The 18,045-nt window shown below is 46.8% G+C and overlaps 1 protein-coding gene across 2 annotated transcripts in view; it reads left to right on the forward strand.

The window, feature by feature from the left end:
• rnf123 (ring finger protein 123) overlaps positions 1-18,045 on the forward strand; it is a 693,175-nt gene that overhangs the window by 290,843 nt on the left and 384,287 nt on the right. For both annotated transcript variants that reach the window (XM_086001224.1, XM_086001225.1), the window contains exon 30: positions 16,242-16,326. In XM_086001224.1, coding sequence (XP_085857350.1) covers positions 16,242-16,326 — 85 coding nt within the window. The remainder of the gene's footprint in view (positions 1-16,241; positions 16,327-18,045) is intronic.

Here is an 18,045-nt window from a genome sequence, read left to right on the forward strand (position 1 = left end):
AATGTTTGCCATTCCTTTTCTACTGTCATTTTTTAATCTAGTTTCCCAACCTACCTTTGCCAACTTGCCTCTCATACCTACGTAGTTTGCTTTGTTCAGGTTTAGGACCCTAATTTCGGACTTAATTAAATCACTCACAAGCTTAACATAAATTCTATCATATTATAATCACTGCTCCCCAGAGGCTCCTTTACTACAAGGTTATTAATTAACCCTGTCTCATTGCACAGTACTAGATCTAAAATAGCCAATTCCCTTGTAGGTTCCTTGACATACTGATCTAGAAAACTACCTTGAATGTATTCCAAAACACTTCCTCTGCACAATTTCTGCAAATTTGGTTTGCCAGTCTATATGAAAGTTAAAGTCCCCCATGATTATTGTATAACCCTTGTTACATGCATCTCTAATTTCTGCCCGACACAAGAACCACTGTTAGGGTCCCATAGATTATTCCCACTAGTGTTTTCTGCCCCTTGCTGTTTTTTAGCTTCACCGAAATTGATTCTACATTTTATTTTTCCGAGCCAAGATCCTTTCTCTCTTTATTTCCTCCTTTTCCATTCTGCCTGCCTCTTCTTAAAGTCAAATATCCTGGAATATTTAGGGGGAACAATTCGGTGGCGCCCGAAAAAGTTAGTGCCCCTGCGCCGTATATTCAGTAGTAGCGCCCCAAGCAGGAGGCGGGGTGCTACTAGAATCGCTCCCCCTCCTCCTTGGGACGTTACCAGTGAATTTCGCGGCGCTACGTGCAACAGCGCCACGCGCGTCCGCACGTAACGCCGTGTCATTGCAGGCCTCCCTCCCCTGATTAAAGAGGAGGGGCCTAGCGTTGTGCACACCGGGGCCCTGCTGGACCAGCGGGGTGCCGTGAAAACAGCCCGGCACTGCTGAGCGATCGTGGCCGGCACCCTGAAGAAAAAAGGGGAAGGGGGCAGCTGCTGTCACTTAAACTCCCTTTAAGTTGCGCCGCCACGGCTGCAACAACGGCACCCTAACCCTGACAGACATATCGTCCGGCGATAGGTCAGGGGGCGCAACCCAAGGTTGTGGGCAGGGTGCTGCGCACAGTGATGACGTCATCGCCGGCGGCGCAGCACAGAGGGGCGCTACTGGCTACTGCCGCTGCTAACCTCCTGCTGAATTTCATGAGTAGCGTTTGCGGCGCGGTGCCCGGGCGCAAGGGGATTTGCACCCCGTTGGCGCCCCCCCCAGGGGTGCTAACGAGAGGCGCAAATCAACCCAATTTTTACCCCTTATTCCCAACCTTGGTCACTCTGCAACCACGTCTCTGTAATGGCTATTAAATCAAACCCATTCATTTCTATCTGCGCTATTAATTCATTTATTTTGTTGCGAATGCTTCGTGTATATTCAGATATACTGCAGTACCTTTAGCGTTAACTTTTTTCTATTTTTCCCTGATGTCACTTTAGTCACTAATGCCCTATTACCTTTATTAATCTTTCTGTCCCTTCCTGACCACTCTGCTTATCTTTACCCAGATCACTACTCTGCTCTGCAGCCTTGACATATCTCTTACTGCATTTGAATTTACCCATTCCTAAATCCTCCCACCCCCACCCCCCTTCATTAGTTTAAAGCCCCATATACGGCCCTAGTTATTCGACTCGCCAGGACACTGGTCCTAGCCACTGGTTATGGCACACTATCTGCCCTACCATGTCTAGCTAACCTTCTTTATTTGATTAGTTTGTGGCGGAGCCACCAGGGGGACTCTGATCTAATGTACATAATTATCTTTAACAAATTATTAGCTACAGAATGAATCTGTATCTTTGTTCATATCATTGCATGTACATAGCGCGGTCCCTTTAAGAATGAGACCAAACGCGATGACGTCATCATGTTGATCACGTGATCCTCCAGTGGCGGGAAAACGTGATGACGTCATGATGTCAGGCTGGGGAGCCGCCCTAGCCAGTCCTCGTGGAGCCAGCAAAGAGTACAGACCTGTAATGTAGTTCGCCTGTGTTTTCGTTTTAAACTCTGTTGATTAGTATTAAACATCGTTTGTTTGATAGACTGACTCGACCTCAGTCCTTTAGTTAGGAATCTAGCCATTCCTACAAGTTAATTATTTTTTTAATCAATTATTTTAGTTTTATTACTTAATTGGTATATCTAGTTTTAGTTACTAATTTAATATAGTAAAGTTATAGCAATTTACAGTTTCTTGGCTAGCTTAGAGACTAAAAAAAACTGTAGTACTCACCAACCAATCACCTAACTGTTGTCCTGTGATATCACTCCTCGATTTTTTTTTTCTCTCTCCTCCACTCTTTATTCCCCGGTCTCCGCTCTGTCCCTGACCAGGTTCGCTCTCGCCACTGCTCTCGGTGAGTTTGGGCCTCTCTCCCCTCCGCTCTTTATTCCCCGGTCTCCGCTCTATCCCTGACCAGATCCGCTTTCGCCGCTGCTCTCGGTGAGTTTGAGCCTCTCTCTCCTCTGCTCTTTATCCCCGGTCTCCGCTCTGTCCCTGACCAGGTCCGCTCTCGCCACTGCTCTTGGTGAGTTTGGGCCTCTCTCCCCTCCACTCTTTATTCCCCGGTCTCCGCTCCGTCCCCGACCAGGTCCGCTTTCGCCACTGCTCTCGGTGAGTTTGGGCCTCTCTCTCCTCCGCTCTTTATTCCCCGGTCTCCGCTCTGTCCCTGACCAGGTCCGCTCTCACCACTGCTCTCGGTGAGTTTGGGCCTCTCTCTCCTCCGCTCTTTATTCCCCGGTCTCCGCTCCGTCCCTGACCAGGTCCGCTCTCGCCACTGCTCTCGGTGAGTTTGGGCCTCTCTCTCCTCCGCTCTTTATTCCCCGGTCTCTGCTCCGTCCCCGACCAGGTCCGTTCTTGGTTGCTATGATTCGTCAACAACTCCATTATCGTTGTATCATGCGACTTCCAGGGTGGTAGAAGACGAACTAGATGGACGTTGGTCTTTTTTTCGTCTAGTGATTCCTATATTCGTAAACTCCCACCAACTTGAAACTATTCAAATTTTTATTCTGCCACTGGCAACCATACTGTGCTGAGTCTATAGTTTTTCCCAGCTCAATTACCATCCAGTTTATCTAGCAATGGCCTGAATGCTGATATTTGCGATTCACAATGGAACCATTCAGCGATTGGTCTCGTTGTTGCTATTGGTGGACCAGATGTGTGTAGAGATTCAAGATGGAGGATCCCTGTACCATAAGCAACACTCCATCTCACTTCAAATTATAAAATCTGTGTTTTTGTTTTGTTTTGAGGGTCTGAGATTTAGCAGGTGAAGTTAGTTTCAAGGGAGGCTGACCTCATCTGTTTATGTAATTTCCCATAAATAGTGCCTAATTAGATCAAGCTTATTTAGCCAATACCTCAGGTTGCTAAAATGGTAATTAAATAAAGATAAACCTTGAATTTATAAAGTGCTTTTCATGTCCTCAGGATGTCTCAAAGCACTTCACAGCCAATTAATTACTTTTTAAGCACTTTACTGCTGTAATGTGGGAAACACGGCAGTCAATTTTCACACAGCAAGATCCCACAAACAGCAATGAGATAACTGAAATAACAACAGAAAATGCTGGAAAAACTCAGCAGGTCAGGCAACATCCGTGGAGAGAAATTTGAGTTGACGTTTCGGGTTGGACCCTTCTTCAAAACTGGAAAGAAAAGAAACTAGATCGGAGGCAGGGCTGCGATCGGACAAAAGAATAAAAGAAACAAAAGAAGTAAAAGAGATTAGAAGCTAGACGAGATAGTAATAGGCTGGGATTAGGTGTAAAGTGTACTGGCAGGGCAAAAGATAGCTGCCAGGTGTGAGAGAGAAACAAAAGGAAAGGGGGGGGGGGGGGAAAGGAGTGGAACAATTACAAGAGAAAATGAAATGGGGGCCGAGCTTATGATCTGAAATTGTTGAACTCGATATTGAGTCCGGAAGGCTGCAGACTGCCTAATCGGAAGATGAGGTGCTGTTCCTCGAGTTTACGTTGAGCTTCCGTGGAACAATACAAGAGGCCAAGGACGGTGAGGTCCGAGTGGGAATGGAGCGGTGAATTAAAATGACAGGCGACCGGAAGCTCGGGGTCACCCTTACGGACTGAACGGAGGTGTTCTGCAAAGCGGTCACCCAATCTGCGTTTGGTCTCCCCAATGTAGAGGAGACCGCATCGTGAGCAGCGAATACCGTATACTAGATTGCGAGAAGTACAAGTAAATCACTGTTTCACCTGGAAGGGGTGTTTGGGGCCCTGGACAGTGGGAAGGGGGGAGGTATAGGGGCAGGTGTTACATCTCCTCCGCTTGCACGGGAAGGTGCCAGGCGAAGAGGAAGGGCTGTTTGGGGTGATAGAGGAGTGGACTAGGGTGTCTCGGAGGGAGCGGTCCCTGCGGAATGCTGAAAGGGGAGGGGAGGGGAAGATACGTTTGGTGGTGGGATCACTTTGGAGGTAGCGGAAATGCCGGAGGATGATCCGTTGAATGTGGAGGCTGGTGGGGCGAAAGGTGAGGACCAGGGGAACCCTATCGTGGTTCCGGGAGGGAGGGGCAGGGGTGAGGGCAGAAGTGCGGGAGATAGAACTGACACGGTCGAGGGCAGTGTCAACCACAGTAGAGGGGAATCCTCGGTTGCGGAAAAAGGAAGACATGTCTGAAGCACTGGTGTGGAAGGTGGCATCGTCGGAGCAGATACGGCGGAGGCGGAGAAACTGGGAGAATGGAACAGAGTCCTTACAGGAAGCGGGGTGGGAGGAAGTGTAGTCCAGGTAGCTGTGGGAGTCAGTGGGCTTGTAGTAAATATTGGTCGATAACCTATCCCCAGAGATGGAGACGGAGAAGTCGAGGAAGGGAAGGGAAGAGTCCAAGATGGACCATGTGAAGGTGAGGGAAGGGTGGAAATTGGAGGCAAAGTGAATGAAATTGTCAAGTTCGGGGCGAGAGCAGGAAACGGCACCGATACAGTCATCAATGTATCGGAAAAAGAGGTGAGGGAGGGGACCCGAGTAGGACTGGAACAAAGATTGTTCCACATAGCCCACGAAAAGGCAGGCATAGCTAGGACCCATGCGGGTACCCATGGCAACACCTTTGATTTGGAGGAAATGAGTGGAGTTAAAGGAGAAGTTGTTCAATGTGAGAACAAGTTCAGCCAGGCGGAGGAGGGTCGTGGTGGATGGGGACTGGTCGGGCCTCTGTTCAAGGAAGAAGCGGAGCGCCCTCAGGCCATCCGGGTGGGGGATGGAGGTGTAGAGGGATTGTACGTCCATGGTGAAAAGGAAGCGGTTGGGGCCAGGAAACTGGAAACTGTTAAAGTGGCGGAGGGCGTCCGAAGAGTCGCGGATGTAGGTGGGAAGAGACTGGACAAGGGGAGAAAAGAGAGAGTCAAGATAGGAAGAGATAAGTTCTGTAGGGCAAGAACAGGCTGAAACGATGGGTCTACCAGGGCAGTCCTGTTTGTGGATCTTGGGAAGGAGGTAGAAGCGGGCTGTGCGGGGTTGGGGAACTATGAGGTTGGTGGCAGCAGGGGGAAGATCTCCATAGGAGATGAGGTCAGTGACAGTCTTGGAAACGGTGGTTTGATGTTCGGTAGTGGGGTCATGGTCCAGGTGGAGGTAGGAGGAGGTGTCGGAGAGTTGGCGTTCAGCTTCCGCTAGGTAGAGGTCAGTACGCCAAACAACAACAGCACCACCCTTGTCAGCGGGTTTAATGACAATGTCAGGGTTGGATCTAAGAGAATGGAGTGCTGCAAGTTCAGAGGGAGGTAGGTTGGAGTGGGTGAGGGGAGCAGGGAAATGGAGACGGCCGATGTCACGGCGGCAGTTAGCGATGAAAAGATCTAGAGAGGGTAAGAGGCCAGGGGGAGGGGTCCAGGTAACTGACCAGATCATCTGTTTTACTGGTGCCAGTTGAGGGATAAATGTTGGCCAGGACATATAGTGGAGAACTCCCTCCTCTTCAAATAGTGCCATGGGATCTTTTATGCCCACCTGAACCGATAGTTACTGAACTAGTAATCCAGAGGCCAGGACTAATAATCCAGAGAGCGTGAGTTCTAATCCCACCATGGCAGTTTGAGGAATTGAATTGAATTGAATTTTTTTTTAAATTGGAAATAAAAAGCTGCTATCAGGAAAAAGTAACCATGAACCAGAATGTCAAAAAACCAAACGGGTTCACTAACCTGCCATCCTTACTCGGTCTGGCCTTTATATGACTCTAGCCCCACACCAATGTGGTTAACTGTTAAATGCCCTCTGAAGAGCCTAGCAAGCCCCTCCATTGTATCAAACCACTAGAAGGCCCACCACCACCACCTCGGGACAACTAAGGATGGACAATAAATGCCAGTTTTGCTAGCGAGTTGCATATCACGAGAATGAATTTTTAAAAAATCTGGAGTCCTGATTTAACGTCTCATCCAAAGGACAGTAACCATGACAGTGGCAGCACTCTCCAGCAATGCACTGAAGCGTCTGCCTTCATTTTGTGTAAGTTCTGGAGTGGCGCTTGGACCCACAGTTTTCTGACTTGGACAAGAATGCTGACACTGAGTCAGGCTGACATGCTATTATGTGCAAGCTTGTCACTGTTAGCAGACGCAGATCTCGGGTGTAGCCTCAACCATGACCAGATGAAAATTATAAAATGTTTTTTTGGGGCCTGACCTAACTAACAGCTCTTCAGACAGCAATGGGTTGCTCTCCATACCGGTTCAGATGACAGTGAATAACTAATATAATCACCAGCCTGTTGAGAAAGAAACGGGGTTTCTTTGAAGGCTCAGAGTCCTCTTGAACTGGGATGTATTCTGCAGGCTGTTGGATTGCCAAAACAGATTAACTGGTCATCCATTTGCTGCTGTTTCTGGTACCTTGCTGTGTACAACATGACTGCCACTTTTCACCACAAAGCACTTGAAAGTCATTTGTTGAATGGGAATTCTGCTGCCATGTCGAAATGCCATATCAAAAAGTCTCTTAGTTTATTTGACTATGCAAGAAACACATTTTGGAAGATAATCTTACATTCTTGTGGACTGACCTAAGACTTTGTTGTTTTTATAAATATTAGTACCACTTGTTTTTTTTTAGCCTGCTTCTATGTATATTTAATTCATTATATATCCATCTTGGAGTTTTAGCCTGAATGATATTGTCTGACATTGTGGTGTTTTTCCGCTTATTGGAGAGATCATGGGCTAGAAATTCAGTAGGCTTTGCGCCCAGTTTTCGCCCAAAGAGGGCTTCTGCGCCACTTGCTTAGCTTTCGCCGATATTCAGCGCTGCGGTAATGGCGGCGTTAGCCAGTAGCGCTGCGCCGCCACCAATGACGTCATCGGTGTGCGCAGTGCCCCGCTACCGCCCCACTACCGGCCCGACCGCCATATTGAGTTGCGGCCGCCTCTTCCGCAGCGGCCGCAAACAGCGATCAGAAAACGGGGCCATACTGTAGTGTTAGTGGGGCGAGTTAAGGCGGATGTGCGGAAAAAGCGGCCGCCTGCCCGCACCTCCTTCCCCCGCGGCATTGCCGGCTGTTTTCCGGGAGCCCGACACTTCTCCGTGGTGCCGGGCTCATTTGCTGGCACTAGCGAGCGGCGATCTCGCTGTTGCAGGCACCTCCCCCTTAAGAGAGGGAGGAAGGCCTGCAGTACCGCAGCCTGCCGCTCCGCAGCGGGTGGCGCTGCGGCACCTAGAGCGCTGATATTCAGTTTCAGCGCCCCAAGCGGGGGCGCCGAAACCCTTGAATAGCGGCCGGCTTCGACGTGGGGCGCTGAAACTGAATTTCCGGCGGGCGCAAGTGGCTCCGCGCGCAGCGGTAACTTCTGGGCGCAAGCGAGCTGGCGGGCCCAAACTGAATTTCTAGGCCCATGAGTGCAAAGCTGTCAACCTCTGCGACTTCTGCAAAATATCTCAGTATCCCCATATCCAACCATTACCAAAACCACTTTCTCTCTCCTTCAAAAGATTGCCCACCTCTGCTTCTACCTCTCCCTCTCCACTATCAAAACCCTAGTCCATGATCTTAAGGTTCAGCTATATCGGCGGTAGGGATTGTGGATGCATTGGTAATAATTTTCCAAAACTCCCTGGACTCGGCAAAGGTCCCGGCAGACTGGAAAACTGCTAATGTAACACCCTTATTTAAAAAGGGCAGTAGACAGAAGGCTGGAAACTATAGACCGGTTAGCCTAACGTCTGTGGTAGGTAAAATTTTGGAGTCCATTATTAAGGAGACAGTAACAGGACATTTGGATAATCATAATTTAATAGGACAAAGTCAGCATGGTTTTATGAAGGGGAAGTCATGTTTGACAAATTTGCTGGAGTTCTTTGAGGAAGTAACATATAGGGTGGATAAAGGGGAACCAGTGGACGTAGTGTATTTAGACTTCCAAAAGGCATTTGACAAGGTGCCACACAAAAGATTATTGCTTAAGATAAAAAATCACGGGATTGGGGGTAATATTCTGGCATGGATAGAGGATTGGCTATCTAACAGAAGGCAGAGAGTTGGGATAAATGGTTCATTCTCGGACTGGCAATCAGTAACTAGTGGTGTTCCACAGGGGTCAGTGCTGGGTCCCCAACTCTTTACAATCTATATTAACGATTTGGAGGAGGGGACCGAGTGTAACATATCAAAGTTTGCAGATGATACTAAGATGGGAGGGAAAGTAGTGAGTGAGGAGGACATAAAAAACCTGCAAGGGGACATAGACAGGCTAAGTAAGTGGGCAGAGATTTGGCAGATGGAATACAATACTGGAAAGTGTGAGGTTATGCACTTTGGCAGGAAAAATCGTAGAGCAAGTTATTATCTTAATGGCAAGAAACTGGAAAGTACTGAAGTACAAAGGGATCTGGGGGTCCTGGTGCACGAAACTCAAAAGGTTAGTATGCAGGTGCAGCAAGTGATTAAGAAGGCCAATGGAATGTTGGCTTTCATTGCTAGGGGGATAGAATATAAAAATAGGGAGGTATTGCTTCAGTTGTACAAGGTATTGGTGAGACCGCACCTGGAATACTGCGTACAGTTTTGGTGCCCATACTTAAGAAAGGACATACTTGCTCTCGAGTCAGTACAAAGAAGGTTCACTCGGTTAATCCCGGGGATGAGGGGATGGACATATGAGGAGAGGTTGAGTAGATTGGGACTCTACTCATTGGAGTTCAGAAGAATGAGAGGCGATCTTATTGAAACATATAAGATTGTGAAGGGGTTGGATCGGGTGGATGCGGGGAGGATGTTCCCGATGATGGGTGAAACTAGAACTACTAGGGGGCATAGTCTTAGAATAAGGGGCTGCTCTTTCAAAACTGAGATGAGGGGGAACTACTTCACTCAGAGGGTGGTAGGTCCATGGAATATGCTGCCCCAAAAAGCTGTAGAAGCTACATCATTACATAAATTTAAAACAGAAATAGACAGTTTCCTAGAAGTAAAGGGAATTAAGGGTTACGGGGAGCAGGCAGGAATTTGGACATGAGTCTAGGTTCGGATCGGTCATGGCCCTGTGGGTAGCGGAGCTGGCCCAGGGGCCGTGTAGCCTGATCCTGCTCCTATTTCGTGTGACTAATTCTGTTAGATTCAGGAGATGGTTCTGTGATAGTGGATTGGCGGTTAGGATCAGATCAGCCATGATCTTATTGAATGGCGGAGCAGGCTCGAGGGGCTGATTGGCCTACTCCTGCTCCTATTTCTTATGTTCTTATGTTATCAGTGTGCTGCTTGCTGGGCTCCTTGCCTCCACTGACCACTAACTACAATTTATTGAGATGCACTCACATTGCCCCTGTTTTTTGCCAAACTCTACTGCTTTTTTATGATCCTAGAAAATTGACTTTAAGATCCTCATTTTCAAATCTCTACTTGGCCTTCTATCCACCCACCACCACCCCCACCACACACACTGGCTCAGCAATTACCAACTGAACAACCCTCTTCCTCTCTCCATTTCGCCAATGCTGGATTAGTCCTCAAATGCTATTCAGCCATGGGAGGCTGTTCTTTCAGTCACTTCACCTCTGCCTTCTGGTACTCCCTCCCTAAATCCTACCTTCCTCACGGGTTTCAAAACCCCCCCTAAGAATCCTTCTGTTTGCTCGTGCTTTCACTCCCGCCACCCCCCCCCCCCCCCCCCCCCCGGCTGCCCCTCCTCCTCCTCCCATTTTTCTTTTTCCTGTTGGGGATTCACCCTTCCACCTGTAAGACACCCGTGGAATAGTCCGCAGGCAGCAATCCAGAGGTCCAAAGATCTTTACAGCTGCATCTGATCAAAGGGAACACAGCTATTTTGAGTTTGTCAATTTTATTGATAAGGAATATCATCGCTTTCAGCTATCAAAGGTGAAGAAAATGGAGCTAGCTTGGATAACTGTTCTGTGAAGTCAGCATACCTTAATTGAAACTCACCAATTACTGACTTCACCCTCCCACCACCAACACTGCCCCCCACCCCCCCCCCCCCCACACCACCACACTCAGTGTCTCATGCACATTTCATGACTCCACAATCTCCTTCAAGCTCAAGACAATTCACAAACTTTGTTCACACACTTGCCTCATAGTTTCAACTTTTCTTCAAAAAAAAGTCCAACGATTGAGCTGGAGTCTCATCTTTTCCCTGAAGCTTGAGGTTGAGTTTGTTGAGGTGATTTGTCAACTCAGCTAGAAAAAATCTAGCCTGCAACAAATGAAGGATTCCTCAGTCATGTTCTTGCCACTCAAAATTGTAGGTATTTCTGCATGAAGTTCAAAACCTTGCTACTGAGTTCCTGTGAAAGATGCAATGTTCAACCTTTCTCCATATCTTTAAGAAAAATAACGAATTGATGATGATTTAAGATTGTGTCTGTATGAAATTAACATTAGGAACAACACTCACCATCACTGACGGTATTCATCTGACAGCACCTTTGCACACAACTCCAATTGATAGAACATGCAATAATAAACGATCATATTGCTATTTCCAATCAGTTCTGAAGCTTGCTCCTTATTTAGGTTTACTGCTCCCGCACTTTTTCCAGTCATACTGGGAGCCTCATCGCTGGCTATGCAGCCTAGCCCACCAGTGTTTATTACTAGCTTAGATTTATCACATTGTCTTGTCTTGGTCTAAAGAGTATCACCTTACTCTTCTGAGTAGTTAAACTATTCAGCGCATTGCCCAAAAATGAATGGCTGACTGGCATCACTGGTATCTGAACTTTCAGCACCTGGCTGTGGAAAAGGAAAATCAGCTTGCCTTTTGTTTGAGCTGCTCATGGCCATCACGGCCCTGTCTGAGATGAACTTTTGAGTGGTATGTCAGCCGAGGCTGATGGCATCAAATTTTTAAGAGTTCCTTAGGACACGGGCATTGATTCTATTGACTACGTATCAGCCTTGGTTCAGCGGTAGCATTATCACCTCCGAGTCAGAAGGACGTGGGTTCAAGCCCAACTCAGGAGACTTGAGCACAAAATCTAGACTGACTCTCCAGTGCAGTACAGAGGGTGCCGTCATTCGGACGAGACATTAAACCAAGGCCTCATCTGCTCTCTCAGGTGGATGTGAAAGGTCCCACCGCACTATTCGAAGAGGAGCAGGGGAGTTCTCCCTGGTGTCCTGGCCAAAATTTATCTCTCAACCATTGTCACTAAATCAGATTATCTGGTCATTATCAAATTGCTGTTTGTGGGACCTTGTGTGGATGCAAATTGCCTGCCACGTTTCCTACATTATAAGAGTGACTACACTTCAAAAGTAATTAATTGGCTGTGAAGCCCTTGGGGACATCCTGAGGTTGTGAAAGGTGCTTTATAAATGCAAGTTCTTTCTTTCTTACAACATCATTCCTTTCAAACTCCCTGTCACTAAATGCTTTGCATTGCTGTGCACTTCAAACGGAACTAAAGAACTTGCTGAAGTTTGTAAAAAGTAGACAGCAGGAAATCAGGACAGCAGATTTCATTAGAGTGCAGAACTTTGAACTTGCACCTCTAAGTACAAGAAAGATGCAATGCCCTCCCCCATCTCCCCCCCCACTAACTCTCTTAGCAATACCAAACCTGGAGCAGCATCTGTTACAGAAAACTTATACATGAGGTTTTGTCAAATCACCACAAAATCTCCACTAGCTACCAGCACACAGGGTTTGCAAAGGACTCGAGCTGGGAGCTTGCTTTGGTATCTTTTGAAATTCAAAATGGGGATACAGGAAATCAAAACGTGTCTTCCATAGTTCAGTAAAGCTTAGCAAACTAAAGTGATATTTCCTGAATTCCACCCAGATGCTAGACCCAAACTCATGAACGCATTATGGCACAGGCGTGATAGGCCGAATAGCCTCCTCCTGTGCTGTATCATTCGATGATTACCAAACCCTTTATCCTCACCTGATTAATTTCAGAATAAAGTCAGCAGCTTGTGTTTTCTCTACTAGCTTTCCAATCAAATAAATCTTTGCCTAGCAATAATGCAGTTGGAGTGACATTTTGCATACCAGACAGTGATTTTTATCCTCTCCGACATTTAGATAATAAATCAGCAGACACAGCCAGTTGGGAGCTTCCCTCTCAGCATGCAGTAATATAATTTAAAGTGACCACATCACTTAAAGACATGTTAAAATATATAGTTTATGACTTGGAATGTGATGGGATTCTGGGTTCATCACACACGACTCATCAAAAACACTCTTATTGTTAATTAGATAGTGTTTTGGCTATTCCAAAACCATTGCTGCACATACCAACCATCCCTGCTATTAACAGACTGTAAATCCCCTGCATCGCTGAACAAATCCGTTACTTACTCAGCCCCTGGCAACCATTTCAAGCCATTTTCTGTTTTAAGAGTTTTAATTAATCAGTAAATAAAATGCATTAAGTTGCTGGTTATGAAGTAATTTATTTTAAATTGAAAGTTAATTTTCTGTAATTGGATACACACTTGCGGATCTCCTGTGGTGGCGGCCAGGGTGAGTCGGAGGATACGTTTGTGGGACAATATAGACGGTGAATTGTAGATTAGATACCCCTGTCCGGTTTATTCTCCCATCCGCCTCTCCCCCAACACTCTTGTTGAATCATAGATTTATTACAATTCTGATTGGAGAAACGTTCTTTACAATTGCCATCGCCTCCTACAAGCACTAGAGAGCTTCAGGGTTAGTGAATGGCCTTAGAGTCATAGAGTTATACAGCACAGAAAGAGTCCCATCGTGTCCACGCCGGCCATCAAGCCCTGTCTATTCTAATCCCATTTTCCAGCACTTGGTCCGTAGCCTTGTATGGTATGGTGTTTCAAGTGCTCATCTAAATGCTTCTTGAATGTTGTGAGGGTTCCTGCCTCTACCGCCCTTTCAGGCAGTGAGTTCCAGATTCCAACCACCCTCTGGGTGAAAAAGGTTTTCCTCAAATCCCCTCTAAACCTCCTGCCCCTTACCTTGAAACTATGCCCCCTGGTTATTGACCCCTCTACTAAGGGGAAAAATTCCTTTCTATCTACCCTATCTATGCCCCTTATAATTTTGTGCACCTCAATCAGGTCCCCCCTCAGCCTTCTCTGCTCTAAGGAAAACAACCCCAGCCTGTCCAGTCTCTCTTCATAGCTGAAGCGCTCCAGCCCAGGTAACATCCTGGTGAATCTCCTCTGCACCCTCTCCAATGCAATCACATCCTTCCTATAGTGTGGCGACCAGAACTGCACACAGTATTCCAGCTGTGGCCTAACTAGCGTTTTGTACAGCTCCATCATAACCTCCCTGCTCTTATATTCTATGCCTCTACTAATGAAGGCAAGTATCCCATATGCCTTTTTAACCACCTTATCTACCTGTCCTGCTGCCTTCAGGGATCTATGTACATGCACACCAAGGTTCCTCTGATCCTCTGTCCTTCCTAGGGTCCTACCATTCATTGTGTATTCCCTTGCCTTGTTAGTCCTCCCAAAATGCATCACCTCACACTTTTCAGGGTTAAATTCCATTTGCCACAGTTCTGCCCATCTAACCAACCCGTCTATATCGTCCTGTAGCTTGAGGCTTCCCACCTTGCTATTTACCACCCCACCAATTTTCATGTGATCTGCAAACTTGCTGATCATACCTCCTGCATTCATATCTAAATCATTAATGTACACTGCAAACAGCAAAGGACCCAACACCGATTCCTGCGGTACACCACTGGACACAGGCTTCCAGTCACACAAACAACCTTCGACCATCACCCTCTGCCTCCTGCCATTAAGCCAATTTTGGATCCAGTGTGCCAAATTGCCCTGGATCCCATGGGCTCTTACCTTCTTGACCAGTCTCCCACGTGGGACTTTGTCAAAAGCCTTACTAAAGTCCATGTAGACTACATCAACTACACTACCCTCATCTACACACCTCGTCACCCCCTCGAAAAATTCAATCAAATTGGTTAGGCATGATTTCCCCCTGACAAAGCCATGCTGGCTATCCTTGATTAATCCTTGCCCCTCCAAGTGGAGACTAATTCTGTCCCTCAGAATTGTTTCCAATAATTTCCCTACCACTGATGTTAGGCTCACTGGCCTGTAATTCCCTATTTTATCCCTACTACCCTTCTTGAATAATGGTACTATGTTAGCTGTCCTCCAGTCCTCTGGCACCTCCCCTGTGGTCAGAGAGATTATGAAAATTTGTGTCAGAGCCCCTGCAATCTCCTCCCTTGCCTCTCACAGCAGCCTGGGTTACATCTCGTCTGGGCCTGGGGATTTATCCACTTTTAAGCCCACTAAAACCGCTAGTACCTCCTCCCTCTCGATGCTAATTTGTTCAAGTATATCGCAGTCCCCCTGCCTGATTTCTATGCCTACATCGTCCTTCTCCATAGTGAACACAGATGCAAAATATTCATTTAAAACCTCACCTACATCTTCCGGCTCTACACACAGATTGCCACTTTGGTCCTTAATGGGCCCTACTCTTTCCCTGGTTATCCTCTTGCCCTTAATATACTTATAAAACACCTTGGGATTTTCCTTTATTTTGCCCGCCATCGTTTTTTCATGCCCCCTCTTCGCTCTCCTAATTTCTTTTTTAAATACCCCCCTGCACTTTCTATACTCCTCTAGTGCTTCCACTGTTTTTAGTCCTTTGTCTGCCAAAAACCTCCCTTTTTTTCCTAATCCATTCTTGTATATCCCTTGACATCCAGAGTTCCCTGGACTTGTTGGTCCCACCCTTGACCTTTACGGGAACATGTTGGTGTTGTACTCTCTCGTACACATATTCTAAAAGAAGTGGTCTTGCATTTAGATCCACACTTGCCAGAATAGTTCCTTAAATCTATCAATAAATTTATTTCCTTATTTGCGTCGGTGGTTTGATTATTAATACTGATAATATGCTGTTTAGGAGTCTTATGGTTTCTTTGAGTACTTCTTCGCCAGGGCAGGAACCTCTCAAACAGGACAATGTGTGAGGGCGTGTGTGATTCAGATCCTGTCAACCCATTACAAATCCCAGGCTATCTAAGTGGGTGGGAGAGTGTAGATCCATTTGCCCGTTCCCAGACCATTCTGTACAGTGTGTGTCCTGTCACTGCTTGGTCTGACACAAGTCTTATGCCTGACTGTCGTCAACCATCTTTATTACTTACTAAAAAAAAAAGTTCCTAATTCAGTTGCAAAATAGCATTTAGCTTTTGTGAACATGGTGTGAAGATGCCGGTGTTGGACTGGGGTGGACAAATGTAAGAAGTCACACAACACCAGGTTATAGTCCAACAGTTTTATTTGAAATCACAAGCTTGTGACTTCTTACAGCTATTGTGAAGGTAGCTTAGCGTTGCAGAGAATCTGGGTTTCATGTGCCTGACTGAGCTGCACGCCATTTGTGGATGAGAGGGAGCGTGGCCTATTCCCAGGCATCCCTCTGTGCCACTCAACAGACTGTTTGGAGGTAAGCGACCACAAGCCGGGATGACATTCTCCCACTCACTTTGATAGCCTGGGAGGACTCCATGTGAATGGGCCAGTCTGACAGAGAGGCTGATTAGTTATCAGCCTGCACAATCTCTCCCACCTCCCCGCAAGGCTGCTGCGAATTTCAAGCTTTATTGTAGTTATTGAGAGGGGTTTGAATAGCTGGCATTGTCCCGACAGTCATGGCCGCTCCAAAGCTTGCACCTAAGCGATAAAGTACCAGAAGTAAGGGAGTGTTCAGGGCCAGTGTCGCTGGTAATGTGCTGTTCAGGAGTTTTCTTTTGGTGTAATTCATTGTTTCTGTTTTCAGGGATGTGGATTCGGATACAGGTACACGCGACTCCCTCACTTGCTGAAAAGCAAACCGGAAGATGCCAACATGCCGAGCCTACAGAGTGAGTATCAGCCGATCAATAACATCACTGGGGGCTTATCCCTGTAACTGGCTCACCTGGTGACAGTGCCTCTATCCATCAATTTTCCTCATTTGTTCAGCCACATACAAATTAAATAAAGCAAAATTACCTGGGCTACTGCCCCTTAAAGAGTTTAATGTCAGACAGGAGCCGCCTTGTCAGATGGTTTTCTCTGTCCTGCTGTGTTTAAAGCCTTGCAGGAGTCCACACATCAGCCCACTGTGCTGCCAGAAGTCTCTACTACTTTGTAGTTGGGTTTCTCCGTAGGAGAGCGCTTCACTGCAGTGAAGGTAGCTTAAATGTCGCAGCTATTATTAAACTTGTTTGAACTGGGAATTGTATAACGATATATTAGAGACAGGTTCTCCATCTTGCATCATCCCGAGGGGAAAAAATGAAACTAAAATGCCATGATCTAATTGAATGGTGGAACAGGCTCGAGGGGCTGAATGGCCTACTCCTGTTCCTAGGTTTCTTCCTATGATGATAGAGAGACAGGGCACCCATTGTGTTGTAGTCTGCTGGGACTAAAAAAATACTGACAGTCCAACTGGGCAATCCAGCTGTTTACAAAAGGGAGAGATGGGTGTGCCACTGAAAGGAGTCAACATACATGGACGACAAAAAGTTCTGCGATGTAGAAAGAACTTGCATTTATTTAACAATTTATCATGTTCTTAGAACGTCCCAAAGTGCTTCACAGCCAATGAAGTAATCACTGGTGTTTTGTAGGGAAACGTGGCAGCCAATTTGCACACAGCAAGGCACATGACACAGCTAAAGAGATGAATGACCAGATTATCTGTTTTAGTGATATTGGTTAAGGGATAAATGTAGGCCAGGACATGAGGAGAACTCTGAATGCCATGGCATCTTTTGCATCCACCTGAACAAGCAGACGAGGCCTCAGTTTAACGTCTCATCTGAAAGACAGCAGCACTCTGCAGCACTCCCTCCCTCAGTACTGCACTGACATGCCAGCCTAGATTACATGTTGAAGTCCCTGAGTGGGGCTCAGATCCACAACTGGTGTAATGCTGGAGAATGAACTGTCAAATTTGTCTGTTGAAGATTTATATGTGTGCAACTGGATGGTCCACTGAAATAACAACAGAAAATGCTGGAAACATTCAGCAGGCCAGGCAGCATCCATGGAGAGAGAAACAGAGTTGACGTTTCAGGTCTGTGACCCTTCGTCAGACTGGTAAAAGTTGGAGATGTTTTAAGCAGGTGCAGAGGCAGGGAAAGCGGGGGGGAGGGGAGGAAGGAAATGAAGGGACAGTCTGTGCTGGAATGCAAGGCAGGAGAGATTAAATGTTGCAAATGGAGATGGCAGAATCGTCAACAGCAGCCACCTGAAAAAATCAGGGGGGTTATAGTCTGAAATTTTTGAACTCAATGTTGAGTCTAGAAGGCTATAAAGTGCCTAATCGAAAGATGAGGTGCTGTTCCACGAGCTTACGTTGAGCTTCATTGGAACAGTGTAAGAAGCCAAGGACAGAGAGGTCAGAGTGGGAGTGGAGCAGAGAATTAAAGTGATAGGCGACCGGAAGCTCGGGTCACCCTTACGGACTGAACGGAGGTGTTCCGCAAAGTGGTCACCCAATCTGCGTTTGGTCTCCCCAATGTAGAGGAGACCGCATCGTGAGCAGATAGTCCACTGCCCTTTCACCTCTGACTCCTCACATCAAGTCCAGC

This window comes from Somniosus microcephalus, chromosome 11 (genome assembly GCF_052327205.1).
Source record: "Somniosus microcephalus isolate GS21.2 chromosome 11, FLI_Smic_1.0, whole genome shotgun sequence".
Taxonomy (NCBI): domain Eukaryota; kingdom Metazoa; phylum Chordata; class Chondrichthyes; order Squaliformes; family Somniosidae; genus Somniosus; species Somniosus microcephalus.